The 19,054-nt window shown below is 34.1% G+C and overlaps 3 protein-coding genes across 4 annotated transcripts; 2 read left to right on the top strand and 1 right to left on the bottom strand.

Moving 5' to 3' along the window:
* The first annotated feature begins 5,057 nt into the window (after positions 1-5,057).
* Positions 5,058-8,556, top strand: LOC132037669 (probable WRKY transcription factor 72). Its single transcript, XM_059428218.1, has 3 exons — positions 5,058-5,564; positions 6,372-6,914; positions 7,650-8,556. The coding sequence occupies exons 1-3, from the start codon at positions 5,472-5,474 to the stop codon at positions 8,403-8,405; spliced, it is 1,392 nt and encodes a 463-aa protein (XP_059284201.1). The 5' UTR covers positions 5,058-5,471; the 3' UTR covers positions 8,406-8,556.
* A 2,699-nt stretch (positions 8,557-11,255) lies between these two features.
* LOC132048051 (ubiquitin-conjugating enzyme E2 2-like) lies at positions 11,256-14,556 on the top strand. The gene is made up of 5 exons (XM_059438996.1): positions 11,256-11,421; positions 11,554-11,591; positions 12,218-12,298; positions 13,262-13,350; positions 14,341-14,556. Exons 1-5 carry the CDS (start codon positions 11,291-11,293, stop codon positions 14,467-14,469), a joined length of 468 nt encoding a protein of 155 aa, XP_059294979.1. The 5' UTR covers positions 11,256-11,290; the 3' UTR covers positions 14,470-14,556.
* A 1,078-nt stretch (positions 14,557-15,634) lies between these two features.
* LOC132048049 (homeobox-leucine zipper protein HAT7-like) lies at positions 15,635-18,374 on the bottom strand. 2 transcript variants are annotated; one of them, XM_059438995.1, is made up of 3 exons: positions 17,896-18,374; positions 17,011-17,387; positions 15,635-16,419 (listed from the first exon to the last, which is right to left on the bottom strand). In XM_059438995.1, the coding sequence occupies exons 1-3, from the start codon at positions 18,014-18,016 to the stop codon at positions 16,111-16,113; spliced, it is 807 nt and encodes a 268-aa protein (XP_059294978.1). In that variant the 5' UTR covers positions 18,017-18,374; the 3' UTR covers positions 15,635-16,110. The 2 variants fall into 2 exon arrangements, with proteins under 2 accessions (XP_059294978.1, XP_059294977.1); XM_059438994.1 differs by having other exon boundaries at positions 15,639-16,425; positions 17,896-18,363.
* Between the last annotated feature and the right edge of the window lie 680 nt (positions 18,375-19,054).

Genomic DNA, 19,054 nt, shown 5'->3' with positions numbered 1-19,054 from the left:
AGAGGTTTCGGTTCGAATCATGTGAATGAAATTACTTTTAATAGATTGTGCTTTTTCTCCAACGTAGAATTTCTTGATGCAAATACAGATTAATTGGGTCCAAGCGAGCACTGGACATCGGATTGAAAAAAAATAGGAAAATGACTTAATAATACTACATATTACAAAATATAAAGAATCTTTTTCTTATTTACAAAACATACCAACAAATTACAAAGTATACCAAATAGAATATCAGATTTGGACTTAATGAGATACCCACGATTTTGGGCATTTTTTAAGGAAAAAAATCTAATTTTAAATGTGGACTTAATTATAGAATAGTTACCAATCAACTTCTTCTCCTTTTTTAAAAGATTCTTCTCTCTCTCCCTCTCCCCCTATATGATAGACACCATTTCTAGACCTAAAATTCATCTTCTCTCATGAATATAAATTTTCAAACTAATATTACAATTTTTTATTACCGACATGTGTATTAATTGTATATAAAAATTGATTTGTATCATTTTGAGATATGTGCGATCATTGTGTGTTTGAAATCTGTATAAATGTTGAAAACTAGTATATGTATGAAATGTGTATGAAGCTATATACTATCATTTTTTAGATATATGGCATAGTGTGTATGGAATGTGAACAAATTCGATATAAATTAATCTAAAAAATGTTGAAAATTATATATATGGAATGTGGTTTGTATCAATCAAAAAACTTAATATACATATATACTTTCTCATAATCTATACATACTTTGATTAGATTTTATACAATTTATATACTTTATCATAATCAAAATATACATACAACTTTTATACATACTTCATACATAAAAATTATAACGAATTTATACATTTATACATATTGCATACAAAAATTTACACAAATTTATTTTAAATCCGGTGTATGAACTTTGTATGGAATACGGTTTGTATCAATTACAAATTTATTATACATATTTTCTCAAAATTTATACATACTTTGATTAAATTTTATACAATTTATATGCACCTTATCATAATCAAAATACACATAATTTTAATACATATTTCATATACAAAAATTATAACAAATAGGTTATACATATTGTATATAAAAATTATACATATATGTTTTCATTAGTATTGACTTTTTGAATAAAAGTTGAAGAAAATTAGAGAACAATATCTCTTAATTTTGAATGGGAAGATAAAAGTGGATGAAATCATGGAGAAAATCAAGTAACAATATATTTTAATTTTATTAGAGAGAAAATTGGATAAAATAATGAAAGCAATCTCCTTACCTTATTTAATTCTTTTTAATTTTCGATTTGTATAGATTTTGTAACAAATCTATTGATATATTTTGTAAACTGAAAAGTATCGTTATATTCCGTAAATATAACCTCTTAGTATGTACATATATGTTTTTTGCCCAAAAAAATATATCTCTCTTGTTTGAGTTAGTTGCTACTATATAATGTTTGTATCTGTGGCACTTAACAGGTACAGTTAGATCTTAGGTCAACGAGTCTTATTTAAAGGGTTGTGTTGTCATTACTCTCTTTCGAATTGGAATTAATTATCTGTTATTGAAAATTAATGAACAAATCTTCTAATTAAAATAGAGCATGATTAGATCCATATTGTCGAAATAATTCAACGTTATTAACGTTATAATACATTAATACTTTTGGGGGACAGATGTATTGAGTGTCAAGAATTGGAAAAGAAAAAGTCATAATCCTTTTTAATCTAATGCAATGTCAATTTCACTGTCTATTTTTTTTTTTTTTTTTAATTTCACTGTCAAATTAAATGAAAGATCTGGGGTTACGTGAGTTAAATTTTCATGCAATATGTCGAAAAACATATTTATTTGTAAAAAAGAGTGGCTAATTTTCTTGCGTCTTCATTGTAGAGTCACTTTTTCTCTCAAAAGGTCTTTCTTTGATCTCCTCATTGAGAAAAGAGTGATAAGGAAAAGAAGAAAAAAGAGAGGTATGTCGGGATCGAAATAATCTGGGCGTCATGCCGAAATTTACAATTGCAAACCTTGAACGACGATAAATTGAACAACAAAGAAAATATACTAAAAAGATAATATTATAATATGGTTTGGTCAAGTGACCTACATATTAAAAAACCTAATATAAAAGAAAGCATTAAAAATTATGGAGAGAATAATCTCACATAAACAAGACTCTTTAGTGACTACATTGTGGATGCTATTGCATTTTTTTGTGTGAAGAAAGAATTCTTAATTTATAGAAATACAAAACTTTTCCTCCAAGCAAGTATTAGTCAAATATGAAAGAGATCTTTTCTACCTAAGAAACCTTTTCCACCAAGAAAAGAATTCTAATTATGGTAGAAAATCTTAGCAAAACCCTAACAAATCTCCCGTTTTGGCCTGAATTTTCTTGACAAAACTTGATCCGTCTTCTTCACATAATTTTCATCAATGCTGCTTGCCATGGTTAAAAATAAGGTTAAAAATATTATGGGGTAAAAATTGGTTTAAAAATATTTTGCTTTATTTTAAAAAATGTAGCAGCAGGGATGCTGAAATTATGGTTCAAATTAATCTCTACATGTAGTATTCCTAAATAAAATCTTCATTATCGTGATATTGGTTCCTTTTGTTTTGAAACCGTCTTGAACATATCCTGAACATCGCCGAATCATTGGCTGAACCATTGGCACTGATACCACTTGTTGGGATCGAAATAAACGATCGTCATACAGAAGCTAATAATGCAAATCTTGAACGACGATAAATCAGACGACAAAGAAAACTCTACTAAAAGAAGCATAATATTTAATATGGTTTGGCCAACTGGCCTACATATCAAATCAAAAACTAATATAAAAGAATGATGAAAACTATTGAGAGAATAATCTTCCAATAAACAAGACTCTTTAGTGACTACATTGTGGATGTTATTGTATTTTTTGTGTGAAGAAAGAATCCTTAATTTATAGAAATACAAAACTTTTCCTCCAAGTAAGTATTAGTCAAATATGGAAAAGATCTTTTCCACCTAAAAAACCTTTTCCACCAAGAAAGGAATTCTAATTATGGTAGAAAATCTGGGCAAAATCCTAACAAGGTAGATGTTACGGAATAACTTAAGCATTTTTTTAATGCTCATTTGGTTTAAGCCGTAATTAATTGTAGGTTCTTAATTCACTAAGAGGGGTGGTGGTGCCGTGGTGGGATAATAAAAAAAAATTATCACATTTCTTGTTTATGTAAAAGATTGTGAGTATAAGGGTTGAAGGCGCCGTCCGTAGGATGCGCAGGGAAAAGCGACCGGAAAACGAGATTCCCCGTATTGTTTAATGTCATTTTCAAGACGGCGAAGATGCCCGAAGAATGGAAGCACAATGATCCCTTTTGTACAAGAACAAGGCGACATTCAAAGCTAATAAGAGGTATCAGGCGCTAAGCCACACTATGAAAGTGTGGGAAAGGGTGGTAGAGATGAGGTGAGAGAGACGTGTCTATTTCGTAGAACCGGTTCGGATTCATGCGGGGCGTTCTAAAAGCCATTCATATTATTAGGAGATTGGTGGGCGGTATAGGGAGCGGAAAAGGGACTTGCACATGGTATTCATCGACTGAAAGCTTAGATAAATCAAGAGGTTCGTGGAGAAAAAGGCTAAAGGTGTACTTGTGGCGTACGTTAGAAAAGGACATGTATCATGGAGCCAAGACCGAGAGTGAGGACTATGGAGGAGATCGGAGCACTTCCCATTCGATGGGTTTAATTTGCCTTGGTTGGATGGATTGACGCGACAAATCTAGGTGAGGTGCCATGGTGTATGTTGTTCAAAGTCTTTGATAAACGAGACTATATAAGCTTTTGTAGGATTGGAGACAAACGTTAGCAGTCTAAAGGATTCAAGTTGAGACCAAAAGAGTACTTAATTTGGTGTACCTCGGGAGGCTAACGTGAAAGTGAAGCTTGGTTCCATTCAAAAGAAAGGAAGTTTCAAGTAAGTATTAGTCAAGAAAATGGGGATATATGATGTCACACATCGTAAAGAACGGAGGGCTCGCTTCCGGAGTGCGTTGACAAGAAAGTGCACCAAACTTAAGGGCAAGTTCTAAAAACCCTTGTACGGGGCGAGTTTGGCCGAGTCAAGAACTCTCCAGAGAAAGTCGTTAAAATGAGAATTTGGATGTGTGGGCACACTTGGAGATGGTAGATGAGGACATCGGGGGACAAGGTGGGAGTGGCATGGTGTAGAGGGGCAAGATACGGGAGACGAGGTTGAGATGGTTTGGGGCATGTGAAGAGGGCAGGCATAGCTGCCCCCGGTGCGAAGTGTGAGAGATTGGCTTTGGACGGTTTTTAGGAGAGGTAGAGGAAGGCCAAAAAATATAGAGGTGATTAGGCAGACTTGGCACGTTTTTACCGAGGACATGACCTTAGATAGGAGGCATGGAGGGCTCGGTAGGTAGTCTCGCTTTTTGGTTTAAGCGTAGCTTTAACTTTTTATTGCCCTATGTTCTCGCTTTTAATGTCTAAGATGGTTTTATCATGACTTCTTTGCCCTTGTTTTTTTTCATTTTCACATTGCTTTGTGGTATTTGACTTTTCTCCCCGTTTTCTTGTTTTCTTTTGGTGGGATAATCACAGACATTTAAAAAAATTCAATTATGTTGTTGTTCTTGTTTATGTAAAAGACAAATAATGCACATTATGAATACATTGATTTTGTGTAAATATTAGGTATATATAAGTAATTCATGGAATAATTAGAATTTCTTTACCTTTAGTCAGTCGTGTTCGACTTCTCAAAATGAAGAATCTTTCATATTAGAGAAGTACATATTGTGCACCCATTAGCATGAATTAAGATTAATTGAATTAGTGCATTTTAGATATCTAATAGTAAAAAATTAAATATGAGAAGTGTTTTGTCTCTCCTTTTAGCTAATTAGCTCCATATCCTACGAATCTATCTGGTCACCGGCCATGGCAAATTAAGTTAACAGTATGATATCGTTGACCCTTTTGCCATGTGACCTTTCATTTCGTACGAAGCTTCAAAGTTCAAACTTATTACTACTCAACGAAGGACACAATTTCAAAATATATAACATAATCATATATATCAAGATCAGAGACAGCCCAAATATACGTTGTTTTCTCATAAAGTCTTCAAAACTCGTCTGTCACTAGCGTTGAATTTGAACTTCAACTGTTCTTTTTTTATTCTTTTTTTCTTCCATTCGTCAGGTCATCAACAGAGTGTGTATAGAATAACGAATATTATACACAAGATGATTGGCGGTCACTTCAAAAAATAAATTTAAAACTTTTGTGTGTGAGTATAGCGATAGGAGACTTAGATTTAAGTGAATTTAATAATAACATTAGTTTGAAGACAAAAGGGTCCTTTGAGGAAGCATTAGTACTATAAAAAACCTTCAATAACTGTTCAAGAGTCCACCCAAAAAAGCTTTCAAATAAGCAAATGGAGAAAAAAATTGATAACTCCATCTCAGGAGCTACTGTAGCTAGAGAAGGCCATAATCATGATGAAGAAGATATCAGAAAAGCCTTAAAGGTAAGTCACTATCTCTATTAACCTTTTTCTTCATTCTATGTGCTGTTGATACCCAATTCATTTTTGATGTTTGAGGTCTCGTGTTTGAGCTCTATCAATAAAATTTATTTTGATTTGGTTCCTAAAGCGGTATCAGAAACTAAATGGGAAATCAAGAAACGAAATAAGGAATTTGACCTCTACGTAGTTTTGGCAGAAAATTCATTAGTTTCCCAGATTTGTTTCGAGTCAACTATGAATTCTATCTCCAACGACTTAATTGCCACCCTTGTTTTTGAGTGTGTGTATTTTTTAACATATTTATTTCTGTTTAGATCAAATTGTTCAAAAGAAAATAAAGAGTCACTTAAATACTATTAAACATGCATCAGTGATGGAGTTTGTGTATTAGATACCGTCAAGTACGAAATTGATTATCCTTCTTAATCAATCGATACTAAGTATATATTGCCTTTCATTTAATGTCAAAGCAGTAAAAGATCTGGCGTTTATTCAATTTCTATGAAATGCTTGGATTGAATTGGGAAAAAAAGGTTCAAAAAACATATATATGAAAAGACGATTAGTTGTGTTTAGACATGAATTCTACACAGAAAAGTAAAAGTTGAATCGTTCTTTCACTTAAAATACTCATATCAAACAAATTCCAATGTTCAGCTGTATTTCAAATACCGAAGTTAAGTATTTGATATTGATATCAACAAATATTCACATATACTTTATTTGTAAATATGAAATATTAATTATGGCAAAACGAGCCTATATGGGAAAACAATGTTTGACTAAATTGTACAATTGTAAATGTAGGATGATGAATATAAGTCAGCCATAGCAGAAGTGAATGAAGTCAAACTAGAAAACGCAAGATTAAAGATGTTGCTTCAGCAAATACAGAAGGATTACAATTCTCTCCAAACTCGCTTCTTCAATATTTGTCAACCAGATTCGAAGAAGAGTGTCAGCCCAACATGTACTCCTGAAAACATTGCAGATGAAGAAGAATCTGAACTGGTCTCACTTAGATTGGGGCGTAGTCCGAGTCCAAATGAGGCCAAGAAAGTTGATAAGAAAAGAAGCTACGACAAGACGAGAGAGGAATATCATTCTTGTAATCAGTCCAATGATGGGCTTAAACTTGGGCTGGACTACAGTAGTGGAATATCTGAAGCAGATATTATAAAGCCCAATATGGATCCAAGCCCTGTTAAGGTAGTAGGCCCAACTAGTGAAGTTGTCAAGACAATGAGAAGTGATGATGGAAGTGTCAAAACAGCTGGTGATGATGAAGCTTCCCAGCCTAATGTCAAGAGAGCTCGAGTATCAGTTCGGACAAAATGCGACTACCCAACAGTAAGTACAAAAATTCAACTACCAAAACTTATTGTCTAATATATTAGCGTCAGCTTTTTACAGAATAGGTGTGAGTTCAATTCTTGTTTTCCTCATATCGGAGCATTGATTTAGTTTGAAGTCTAGTACAAAAGAATTTAAGTTTTTTTATACAAAATTAGTTGATTAGATCAATTCCAAACTTTTATTCACCTTGTTTTCTAACTTTCAAGGATACAAATTCATGCTTAGCATACTATCTAGACTTTTTACGTACAATTTATTTCACGTTATTTTTGTGAACCTTTTCACTTAAATAACCTTTTCACTTCATGTAGGAACTCACTAGGAGGGAAAAGATGATTCAGAAATGGATTTAAGTTACATTTTTTACACATAAGAGATTTGAAAAAAATACATAAGAGATCTGGAACAGGCCGTTTTCTTCTATTCAAATTGTAAGAGGACAAGAGATCTCATTTCCTCTATATATGGTTAGTGCACAAAAATTAAATTCCGGGAGAGAAAAGATGAGGACCGCTTCTTAGGCTTTTGCCTTTGTTTTCTTTTGCAGAGGCAGACCTAGTGCATAGGTTTGAATTCCGAACTCGAACCCATAAAGTTTAGATTCTGAATTCACTTCTAGTTTCTTTCATGCTCGTCCATTTAGTTTTGACTACATATTTTCTTCCACACCCTATTTCCTTTTTTCCCGTTCATAACATTTGGAGCTCATGATTACTCTATTGATGGCAGATAAACGACGGTTGTCAATGGAGGAAATATGGACAAAAGATATCTAGAGGTAACCCGTGCCCACGATCATATTATCGGTGCTCAGTCGCTCCATTATGCCCGGTGAGAAAACAAGTCCAACGATGTCTCGAAGACATGTCAGTTTTGATCACAACTTATGAAGGAACACATAATCATTCACTTCCAATTGAGGCAACTGCCATGGCCTCTACCACTTCTGCTGCAGCTTCTATGCTTCTTTCTGGCTCATCATCAAGTTCTCAATCAGCCAAAGATTTTAGAAATTTGCCTAATATTTCGAAAACAACGCCTCTCTACTTATCCAATTCGTCTTCGAATCCATTTCCCACCATCACGTTAGACTTCACCACATTCCCAACCACTTCATCATTCACTAGTTTCAACTTTCCTTCCAATTTCCAATCCGGCTCGGGATTTCTTTCAAACAGCTTGAACTTTTCCTCGCCCGAGTCGGCCACAATACCCGAAATTTTAGGCAGTGGGGGTCTAAATTATGATTCTACTAGTACATTACCGTATCACAAGAACCTTTTAAACACTGGCTCAACCCAAAAACAATTTGACCAACCATTTATTGGAAAGGATAATAATAACACTAGTTGTAATAAATTGAAGGAGGATTCTTCTCAGCAGGCACTAACTGAAACGTTGACAAAGGCAATTACATCAGATCCTAGCTTTCAATCAGTGCTAGCTGCTGCTATTTCATCAATGGTTGGTGCCACCAAAACCTGAATTGAAGATTTGATGAGAAAATTCAGTTTAGTGAAATAGACATATTTTAATTAGACATTTTTTTGTCCTTTGATAAAGTTTGATACATATATACACAAATGTAAACTCATTGACCTTTTGTTTTCCTTAATCACAATGACTTTTAATCTTAGACCTTATTATATGAATGGTGCTCTTGGGCCTTGTTACACAGTTTTTGCCCCCTTCAGGTCACAAAAGAAGTTACACCTCTAGCTGGAGATTGATTGGATTAGCCTTTTTCACTCATGACTTAAACTTCACACAACCTTTTTCTGAAATCATATTGATGAGCTTTATTTCATGGTAATTAGCCAAGCAATCTTTTAGCTAGATTTTTCTTCTTCTTGATAACTGTGGCGTCCGAGCCAGCTTGCGCACGTCTCGACTAATTTCACCGGATACTTGCCACATCCCACCAGTAACAGGTATCAAGTAACTCTATCCACCAAGACTAGAACAGATAGGAAGAAATCACTTAGTGTTTTTTGTCTCTGCTAGAATTTGAACCTGAGATCTCTTGGTTCCCAGAGGCATTACTGTCTTATCTTTGAAGAAGTAATTTTGATATGCATGGTCTAATATTACTCTTAAAAAACTCTGTCGATACATTGGTACTACACTAAATGAAAGATAAAACTTACATATACAATGTGTACCGTATAACTTTTTAATTATGGCCGAAGTAGATTCTTTTTTTGTTTGTTTCTTTGCAAGGATTGTGACAGTACTGTATCTAGAAAGAATTTTTCTCCACCCAAACTTAATTTCTTTCCCTCAAATTGCACAAATACAACTCTATCACTTCACTAACAAATTATAGTTTTAAAGTTCTTGATGGAACTGTCTCCTTTTAAGCAGTTGGTTGTGAGTTGGTGTGACATTAGAAGTAATCATGATGAATCACTATTAATCTCCTTAGGATATATCTCATAGGAATGAATATAAAATATTTATATTTGTTCCCGAACTCTTTTTTTTTTTTTTTTTTGTGGTACAGGTTTCGGAAACTTTTGGTTCAACAGTAAAAATTGCAACATATTATGTTTATATAAGAGGTACATTCCACCCCCATCTCCGCACCCACCACCACCCCCACAACTACCCACCCCACACCCCTCTACCGCCCCACCACCCACCCAACCATCACCACCCCCACCACCTACTTATTTTTTAAAGTTCCTATTTTATCCTTTACTCTAATTTTATTAATATATATAAACTAGTTCGTAATTAAGGATTAAGGGTATTTTAGTAAACTTGCATATTATTATACAGTACCATCTAATCAAACCAAACAACAAAAATGTTATTAAACCACAACAAATATACCTCTATCCAAATATTCAATTCACTAATGCAATACCATACCATACCATAAGTACATTGCATGGGGAAACCTACCAGGGCGGCCAGTTATCCATCTCAAATTCAAAAACCGTCCCCTATCTTTCAAATTATTGCCGCTTTTTCCTTCAGGTATATCGATCTCCATTGCACCAATGCTTTTCTGCATCAATTCACGTGATTGGTTTATGTGTTGTGCGGTTTTTTCACATCAACCTTATTGAATTGAATTGACATTTTTTTCTTTATGCGAGCCGATACTCTTAGTCATTGCTTGGTATTGAGGCGTAGTTGTTGTAATACTCTTTGTTAAATTTCTTTCCGGGGATCTAGAGCTACATCTTTCGTCCTCTTTGTTTTGCCTTGACTAAATTTTGTAGCATTACATTGCCTCATGCCCTCATATATAGACCTGTATAGTTTTGTTGGAACTTCATCGTCATAATTTCCGAGCAAGATCGAGGTGGAAGAAGATGGATTTGGTCAATGGGTTTTCTTAGTCAAACAGTTCGAGAAAGGGGCAGAAAATTCCAAATGGTTCTGATATTTTTGAACAAGTTTATTTGAGTATTGGGCTTCATTACTTCATCAGATTTCTTTCCTCTTTTGGCCCAGAATTATTGAAGACTATGTTGGGCCACTGATACAATAGAAATTCTGGCCCATTAAACAAACCCTCCAGATTTCATTCTTTGTAAATATTTGTACAGATCCTATTTTGTTTGCTAGTTAATTTCTAGTACTAGTTTGTTATAGAATAGCAAATAGGAAATAGACACATGGCAATTTGTCATGATTAGATTCCTTTACACTTGTGTATAAATTAGGATACAATGCTCAGCACTATTCACGAAAATTGAATCAAAACAGAGAATTTTCAATTTTTTCATTCCAGCAGAAATTTTCTATTTTTTCATTCCAGCAAGTTTTGTGGCAAATTGCCAGGCACGTGCGGCTCGCTCATTATAGTTGAAAAATTAACATAATATACATGTATATGTCTTTACTATGTTTACACAATGTAATTGAATATTTTTAAATGTACTCCCTGCTTTCCAATTTGTTTGATGTAGTTTGACTAAATACCAAGTTTAGGAAAGAAAGGTAGTTTGTTTGACACAAACTAATCCAAACACCACCTAAATATGAACAAACCACTAAAATCCCTTGTAACAGACAATTTGTGGGGATGCAACAAGTAATCTCAGTGACAACTGAGAGTGTTAAAGTTAAGTATATTCCACATTTAGAAAGGTACAGTTTTCTTCGAAAGATATCTAAACAAATTGAGACTGAGAGAGTATGTATTTATACAAAGTCCATATCCATTGTCACAGAAAAAGTAGTGAGTGCAGTGGTATTATATACTATAGAGCCACTAGTTTAAAATGTTGGATCTGCCTATTGGTCACAGAGGGGAAATTGTGTTATATTTCTTAGCTTTTACTCTTGGAAAATGAGGCTATTTTTAAATTAAAAAAAAAATCTGTGTTCCTGTATTGTAATTTGTTAATTAGACAATGAGGATGTCAACACCGGCGAGGGAGAGATTGATGAGGGATCTCAAGCGGTTGCACCAGGATCCTCCTGCTGGCATCAATGGTGCACCTGTTGACAACAATATTATAATGCTATGGAATGTTGTTATATTCAGGTATGGCATCTGGAATTAAATGAAAATCATGGTTCCATAACTATTTGAACTTGGTAGCTATTGTTCTCCTGCCCAAACTGCAGTATCTTTGTACTTACAGCTTTTCTTTTCTTTTTTTCCCTTGAAATGCAATCCTGATGACACTCCGTGGGATGGAGGTGAGACAATGTTGCTCTGTGACTACCTTTGGTTTGTGATAGGAATCGAAACCTTCTTGTTGAGTATCACTTCGGCATAAATATGCTTCCTGAGACTTAGTTATGCCTTGGAACTTGCTGTTTCCTTTCCTGCTTTTGTTTTGGTAAATCTGTGTGATTTATGAACAAATAAAGTGCCCTTTAACTAGCACATCGGAAAGTTAGCTGCATCTATGAACAATTATTGTGTGGATATGGTCGAATTTGTGTTGCGTAATTGTAATACAGGGATCTTTGTATGTGCTTTGCTTTGTGCCTTTAATGCTGGGATTTTCTTGTTTTATCCTCTCAGTGAAGAAGGTGTTCTAGGATAGGTAGTGCGTTCATAACCAGTGCCCTTTGCTGTGTTAGATATTCCTATAGCCTTATGCGGATGGTTAGAGCAATTGATCCTTTTCTTATATTTCACTGTCTCATTAGTAGCTTTCTAGTTTCATGTCAATCTCTGTGGTCATTACATTTGCTGTTTCCTTTTCCTCTTCCATTTACTTCTTCCAATAAAGTGAAGCATCAGGGGTTTGTCTAATTTGTTTGGACAACTGCTTTTACAATTCGTAGATATCTTCGCCCAACTTTGACTGTTATGTTATGTTGTTTGCTTACACTTCAATTTACAGAGGATTATCCTAACAAGCCACCAAGAGTGCGCTTTATCTCCAGAATGTTCCATCCAAATAGTAAGTAGCTCAAGTAAATCTACCCCCACCTTTTTTCTCTACTCCTCTTTGTTCTTAGCAAAATTGTAATCCCTAGAGAGGGTAATACCGTTCACTATATAAATTCTTATGAGAGGATAAAATCTAGTCACATTCTCTCTCGTACAGATGTATATATGTGTGTGTTTGTGTATGCGTACTGTTATGTATGGGAGGGAAACGTTGGTAGGTGTAAATCATTGCAGCATTGTCAAGCCTTCCGCAAAAACAAAAATAATTAAGACTCAATTTAAAGCTGGTTGACGCAATTCTAAGCTAGTTGGGATGCTATATAAATCATCACTATCCATTTTGTTTCATTTAGACACGTCTCGTTTCAATATACAGCAAATTAGGCTCTCAGACCCTACAAGTTCTCTCTCATTTTCTATTGATGTACAAATATTCAACAAGATCAAATAGACTCCTAAACAAATATTGGACTAATGTGACTATACCAACAAAATTAAGTCTTGATCGCAACTAGTTGGTAATGCTTTGATAGATCTTTTTCTACCATTGTACTCTTATGTTTCGCTAAGTTTGCATGACTTCGAAAAGATTATTAGTCTTTTGAAACAACTTCCTTCCATATAAGTTTAGGTCTATCTCATCCCCTTTGACACTATCGACCATCATGGTTTCATGCCTCTGCACATTTCTAGGCAGACATGACAAAACATCTCAAATGAACTTCTCTTATTTTATCCTATATGTGCTGCTTGCACTTTTCACAAATATATGTAATTATTTCTAACTCCAATTGTTTCTAGTTTCTATCTGTTTTTGCACATTCAGCTAATCCAAGATCTCCAACTCCAATCGATGTTTTTGCCTCTCATTTTTTCCAGTATTACATAGCATTAGTTTGTTTATCTACTTTTTCGTACTGCATGCAAAGTATAGTTTTGCTGATCTCTTATGCCTTTCCTTATTGTTGCTCAGTTCATGCTGATGGAAGTATTTTCTTGGACACCTTGCAAAATCAATGGAGTCTTCTATATGATGTCGCTGCTATACTTACCTCAATACAGGTATTATAAGATGTTCTGCTTTCTAGCTGTGAATTTCATTTTCTTACTTTAGATTTTGCACTGTTAGTCCATCACTATTGAGGACATAATGTTTTCATTGGTCAGTAGGCTGGTGATCTCCGGCTAATGAACACACACATACATTTTGAACGAGTTTCATTTCCTTCACCATTTCTCTGTTTAGACTTATTCTATTTTTTTTTTATTTTTTTTTGGAGGGGGGGAGTATACTATGGAAAGAACCTATGCCTCTATTATTTCAGATCAGTCAAGAATGTAGGAGGTATCTGGTGGATTAAGCGATGTTCATGCACGTTGACTAGACAACACCTTTATAAAATTAAAGATAAATAATAACATATTAAATTGAACATATGAATAGAGGAAGAAAAGAAGCATCAATAGAAATGCACTAAAGCAGACTGGTTCTTGTTTGTTGCTCTTAAGATAACATAGATCATAGATGTGTTCCCGAGTGATACTATTTTTGATGCCGCTCAACAAGTTTTCAGTTATCTTGAGATTACTAGTAGGCTATGAAATTTATTTTTGAACATGCGCGTGTAGTTCTGATAATCTAGCCCACAGAATCAAGTCTTTCTTCATGTTCTCTAACCTTATTTGTTACTATAAGCAATTCCTTGCACGAGTTCAATTCTCATGTAAGAAATACTCTCAGTAGTTGCAGGTATTTACATAATTGCTATGTATTTCCCCTTGGTTAGTGAGTAAGTTGCTTTTTCCGGCTATGATTTATCTCAGCATTTCTTAATTCAATTGGTGGTTATATTGTTCTCCTTTTTGTTAAATCTTCAAAAAAGTAAGTAGATTACAGCTGATGATAGACAACATAAATCAAGTCAATTCTTATAATTAACTGGATCAAAAAAATCACTAGCATTTTTCAGCATCTTCTAGGTGAAATCCGTGCAAGTATACCATAAGCATTTATGCTGGTAAATCCATGATATGTGGCTTTTCCTAGTCCAGTCTTTACTCTGTGATCCAAACCCTGTCTTCTCAGCTAATGCAGTAGCAGCACACCTGTTCGGTGTGAATAAGCACGTCTTCAACAGGAAGGTGCGTGAAATAGTTGAGCAAAGCTGGACAGAAGACTAATTTCTCTGTTGCTAAATATATTACATGGCATTCCCCTGATCGAGTTGTCTGAGTTAAACTAAGATGTTTTTTCAGTGTTTTCGCTACATGAAACGCTGTCTTTTTTGGTTCTATTAAGAGCTCTGATTTTCTTCTTCTTGACTATGAGTAGAGCTGTCAATATACGGGCTGGCCATGAGCCGCCCAACCCAACCCTTTATTTAAGTAGGTAGGGGTTAAGATTTTTCACCATATACATGTGAAAAGGCGCCTCTGTGCCCGCTTGCTCCAAGGGTTTGGGTGGGATCGCCCTTGAGGCTAGAAAAGAATAATAAATAAATAATTTTTTAAAAAATATATAAGTAAATTAAACAAAAAGATAAAAAGTAATGAGAAAAAAGAATGTACTTACTACTAAATAGTAATTACAAACTGGAGTAATACTTTTTAGTCTTAGAATTTATATTATGTTTAATTTCTTTTGAACGTGATTTGAATTAGTGATTAAAAATAATAATTTATATTTATTCTCTTGATATGGATTTGCGCGAGAATGGGTGGTAGAAGATTCTATTTTATATTGCAAAAGTTTCATGTCCAAATTGTACCAAAAATCACTTAGAAAATGTTATTTCAGAAGACGGAAAAATTTAAAGGGCTGGCCGTCCTAACCCGCTAGAAATTTCGGCCGCCGCCATTTTTTATGCCTCTTCAATTAAAAGGGTCGGTACCGTCCTAACCCATTTAATTTTTGGCCCTTTGCATTGAATGGTGGTAGCCAGCCCATTTTGACAGCTCTAACTATGAGAGACTGTAAATATGATCTCTTGTATCCAATTGTGTGAATCTATATTCCCTTTAATTTTGAGAGGACTTCTATGAGAGAGAAAATATCTCATAGCAATATTTTTTCGCTTGAAGTGCTATTGCTTATACATCTGTATTAGTAGTGTCACTTGAACCAAGTGAATACTAGGTAGAAGTGATCTACACGCACAACATGCACATTCTTTTTATACACTAATGTTTGCCTTGTTACATATCATGACCACATATCATGACTTATGTCATGGATTCCTGATAAAAATTGGCATTTCGAGACTTCTAAATACCTTATTCATTTTATAATCTTTTTATACTTAAGCTAATAAATACCACCACGTAAAATGAGACGAAGGGATTATGAATAATATTCAGTTATTAACCAACAGAACATGTAAAGAAAAAGAAAGGAACAAGAAGGCTCCATATCTGAAGCAACATAAAAAACAAATGCAAGGAGAGAATCTTCCCTTTTTTTTTTTCCTCTTTCCAAATTGTACTCCCATAGCCAGAGAAGTTGACCCCACACCACAAGGTCCTTATACTGCTCAGAACATGAATCTTTTTTATTATCTGCTTAGACAAATTATTATAATCTCTCCTCCGTAGTGGTCCAACCTTGCACAAACAAAGTAAACAATACCTGTCTCTCTCAATAATGAAAATTAAAATACTAATAACAATTTCCAATTTCTTACAATGTCACTTTCAAGTCTTTCGTGATAATTCTGGTACAGTAACATATGTGCATTTCACTATACACACAATCAATTAATAAACAATTGCAATAAGACCAAGAAAAAATGGTTTAATTTGAATAACTTCAAAAGAAACTAAAATTCAGTAAAAGTGTTGCTGCACTGGCAATGGCCAAAAATTAGTTTGATCTTCGACATTGGTGAACATGTTGCAAAATCCTTCTTCAGGGACAGTTTGTTCTATTTTATAATTAACTGTTGGGTAAACATCATGGTTGTTATGTGGACTGCTTGTTGATGATGTTCTTGTTGTGGTTCCAAGATTTACATCTATTATTGTACTGTTCTCATCACCACTTCCATTGTTCCAGTTAGACCCTTCGTTTTCTTTGTTCAGATTAAACAATATTGGTGTACCTCCAGCTGATTCTCTGTTCCTCAGAGTCAGTAACTGCAACTGCCATCAGAAATGATCAATACAAAATACAAAATTTAAAATATTGGGACTTGAAGTAGTCAGGAAAAAAAAAAGGGAAATAATTTTGTGTTGAACACGAGAAAGAAGTATAAGAAACTGATTTATTGCTGTGGCCTGACAATGTATAATTTCTTTGTGTCGTTTCATAAAATTACATGCAATAAAAGGTGTTTATGATGGCATGATCTAGTAATCTGACAAATAAAGCAAAAATAATTTGCTATAAGAGGTTAAATTACACTAACATAGTAATAATTCTTTATGTTATCAGTGTGTGTAACTTAAATCCACCATTAACTTAATAGAACTATAAGTGATTGTGGTTTAATTTCCAGAACGCCGATGATATTCAATTCCAGAAATTCAACTTAAACTGATTTCAGCTAAGAAGTCTTGGAAAATCATCTAAACATGCAATGTGGCGCAACTTACATATTTGATACTCCCTCCGTTTCACTTTATGTGATGTAAAGTTAGGAGAATGTTTAAATTTTACATATTAAAAACTACAATTGAAGTACAGTATGCCATGCAATTGAGGAAGTAATATGCAATTATACGTACCTCAGAGTGAAGTTTCTTGTTTTGAGTCTTGAGTGCATCATTATCAGCCTTAATTTTATCACACTGCCTCTTCAATATTTCGTAATCTTTTTCCAATTGCTTAGTCTTACACCTTGCCCTTCTGTTCTGGAACCAAATTGCAATCTGCCTGGGCTTCAACCCTAAAGCTCTAGCCAATTGCATTTTCCTCTCAGGCTCAAGTTTGTTACCAATCTCAAAACTTCTCTCAAGTGCCTTCACTTGCTCCATATTCAGCCTTCTCTTCTTCTCCCCAAGTAATTGTGAAGAGCCATCATCATCGGACATGTCTATGTCATCCGCTCGTGAATCTTGATGGTCGAATGACATTGCTCTCCTCATCAAAACCGATGAAATTCCTGCATCCGTCACAATATCCACAATAAACTAAAATGTCATCATACACAAGTGACGGATCTAGACTAGACGCAACATGCAAGACGCAGATGCAATGAGAAGTGAATAGGTTCAATTGAATCCATCTTTTTTTGACAAAAAGCACAGATATACATGTGTGAAAAATAGCTAAATTTTCAACAACAAAAAAAATCTAATCTGATAATTTCAAAAGTGCGATATGCTCAGTGCTAAATTTCCAAAAATAATCAAATTTTGAATCTATAACTTTAAAAGTGCAATGGATTCATCACGAAAAAAATGAAATAATCGAACACATCAAGTATAAATTCTGAATCCGCCTTTATGTGGTGGAATTGACAGAACCCATGTTTTTAGCTTGGACTATGTATGTGTGGGGAAAAAAGTTACTCTAACACATATGAAGAATAGAATTCATTGACTCTAAATCTTGAATTCATCACCATCAATATATAAAATACATTGAGTAGAGTGGGAGAGATAGAGAACCTTGAAATTCTTGATGAGGAGCACAAGAAGTGGGAAAGACACTAGGGAAGGAAGGAGGGAGGTCATTCTCTTCAGGTCCTGCAGGAACAAAAGCCATGGTACCGGTATTACTAAAAAGCATGTTATTATATCTACAGGGAGATAATCTTATGCACAAAGTAAACCAATTAAAGTCATATATCAACTATATATATATATATATAAATCTTATGTCTTGTTTCTTTTTTTCTTTTTCTTTTTCTTCTTGTGATGGCTAAGGGGGAGTTGTTAATAAGTGAGAAAGTCTAATGGAGGAGAGGTTTTGAAGTGGGAACATGGAAGGTGCCAAGGGGAACATTAACATGGGGTGGCAAGATGGCAACACTGGAAAGCCAGCGAAGTTTATTAATTATTTTTGTTAAGAATTAAGAGCACATAACGTGAAATGTTATTAAATTTATTATCACACAAATATTCTCCTTACTTGCAATGTGATGCCCTTTTATTTAATTTATTTTTCCTATGACTTGCACTTTAGGTATCTAGATCACAAGTCCAACTTTTTATCTATTTCTTAAATTTTCTTTAAAAAAAAATGCTACCGTGTCAATTGTCTAAGATGTAAACTCTCGGGATTAATTTCACACATGGTCACTAAACTTTTTGTGCTGCATCAGTGAGGTCACAAAAGTATTCTTTGTTTCATTAAATTCACTGAGCTTTACTTGTTATATCAATGCTAAAGTCATAAAACTATTTGTTATCTCATTAAAGTCTTTAATTATATACTATTAGTTGCCCAGAAAAATACAATGATTAAACATGCTAGAGCAATGTATTCCACAAAGTCAATCGCTAGAATGTTCAAGATTAGTAGACTGACCAACGTTATAGGAGTGTTCTTTTAATGAGAGAAATATAATTAGTTACCGTAGTTGAAGTCAACATCAGAATCTTCTAAAGGAGAATTAGTGAAATTAAGGTCATGTTTGGTATGAAGTAAATTGTTTTTTGTAACTGATGATGTTCTTTGATACAATTAGGTGAATTGAATGGAATAATATTAAGAAGATGATGGTCTGCCGCAAAATCTGAAGAATGCATGTGGCTGGGCCATGTTTATAGTTATACTTCTCGCAATTGGTTGATGCCTTGCCATGAAAAATAAGAAGAAAGCTAA

The sequence above is a fragment of the Lycium ferocissimum genome, chromosome 2 (assembly GCF_029784015.1).
Source record: "Lycium ferocissimum isolate CSIRO_LF1 chromosome 2, AGI_CSIRO_Lferr_CH_V1, whole genome shotgun sequence".
In the NCBI taxonomy this organism is placed as follows: domain Eukaryota; kingdom Viridiplantae; phylum Streptophyta; class Magnoliopsida; order Solanales; family Solanaceae; genus Lycium; species Lycium ferocissimum.
Note: the sequence above shows the minus strand (reverse complement) of the source record. Positions and strands in the feature narration are given on the sequence as shown.

Excerpts from the sequence above, each read along its gene's own strand:
- LOC132037669 (XM_059428218.1), top strand. The coding sequence starts at position 5,472 with ATGGAGAAAAAAATTGATAACTCCATCTCAGGAGCTACTGTAGCTAGA. Across the intron at positions 5,565-6,371 it reads ATATCAGAAAAGCCTTAAAG|GATGATGAATATAAGTCAGC; the intron begins GTAAGTCACTAT and ends TTGTAAATGTAG. Across the intron at positions 6,915-7,649 it reads CAAAATGCGACTACCCAACA|ATAAACGACGGTTGTCAATG; the intron begins GTAAGTACAAAA and ends TATTGATGGCAG.
- LOC132048051 (XM_059438996.1), top strand. The coding sequence starts at position 11,291 with ATGAGGATGTCAACACCGGCGAGGGAGAGATTGATGAGGGATCTCAAG. Across the intron at positions 11,592-12,217 it reads GTGGGATGGAGGTGAGACAA|TGCTTACACTTCAATTTACA; the intron begins TGTTGCTCTGTG and ends TGTTATGTTGTT. Across the intron at positions 13,351-14,340 it reads CTATACTTACCTCAATACAG|TCTTTACTCTGTGATCCAAA; the intron begins GTATTATAAGAT and ends TTCCTAGTCCAG.
- LOC132048049 (XM_059438994.1), bottom strand. The coding sequence starts at position 18,016 with ATGCTTTTTAGTAATACCGGTACCATGGCTTTTGTTCCTGCAGGACCT. Across the intron at positions 17,388-17,895 it reads TCCTCATCAAGAATTTCAAG|GAATTTCATCGGTTTTGATG; the intron begins GTTCTCTATCTC and ends TGACGGATGCAG. Across the intron at positions 16,426-17,010 it reads ACAAGAAACTTCACTCTGAG|TTGCAGTTACTGACTCTGAG; the intron begins GTACGTATAATT and ends TTCTGATGGCAG.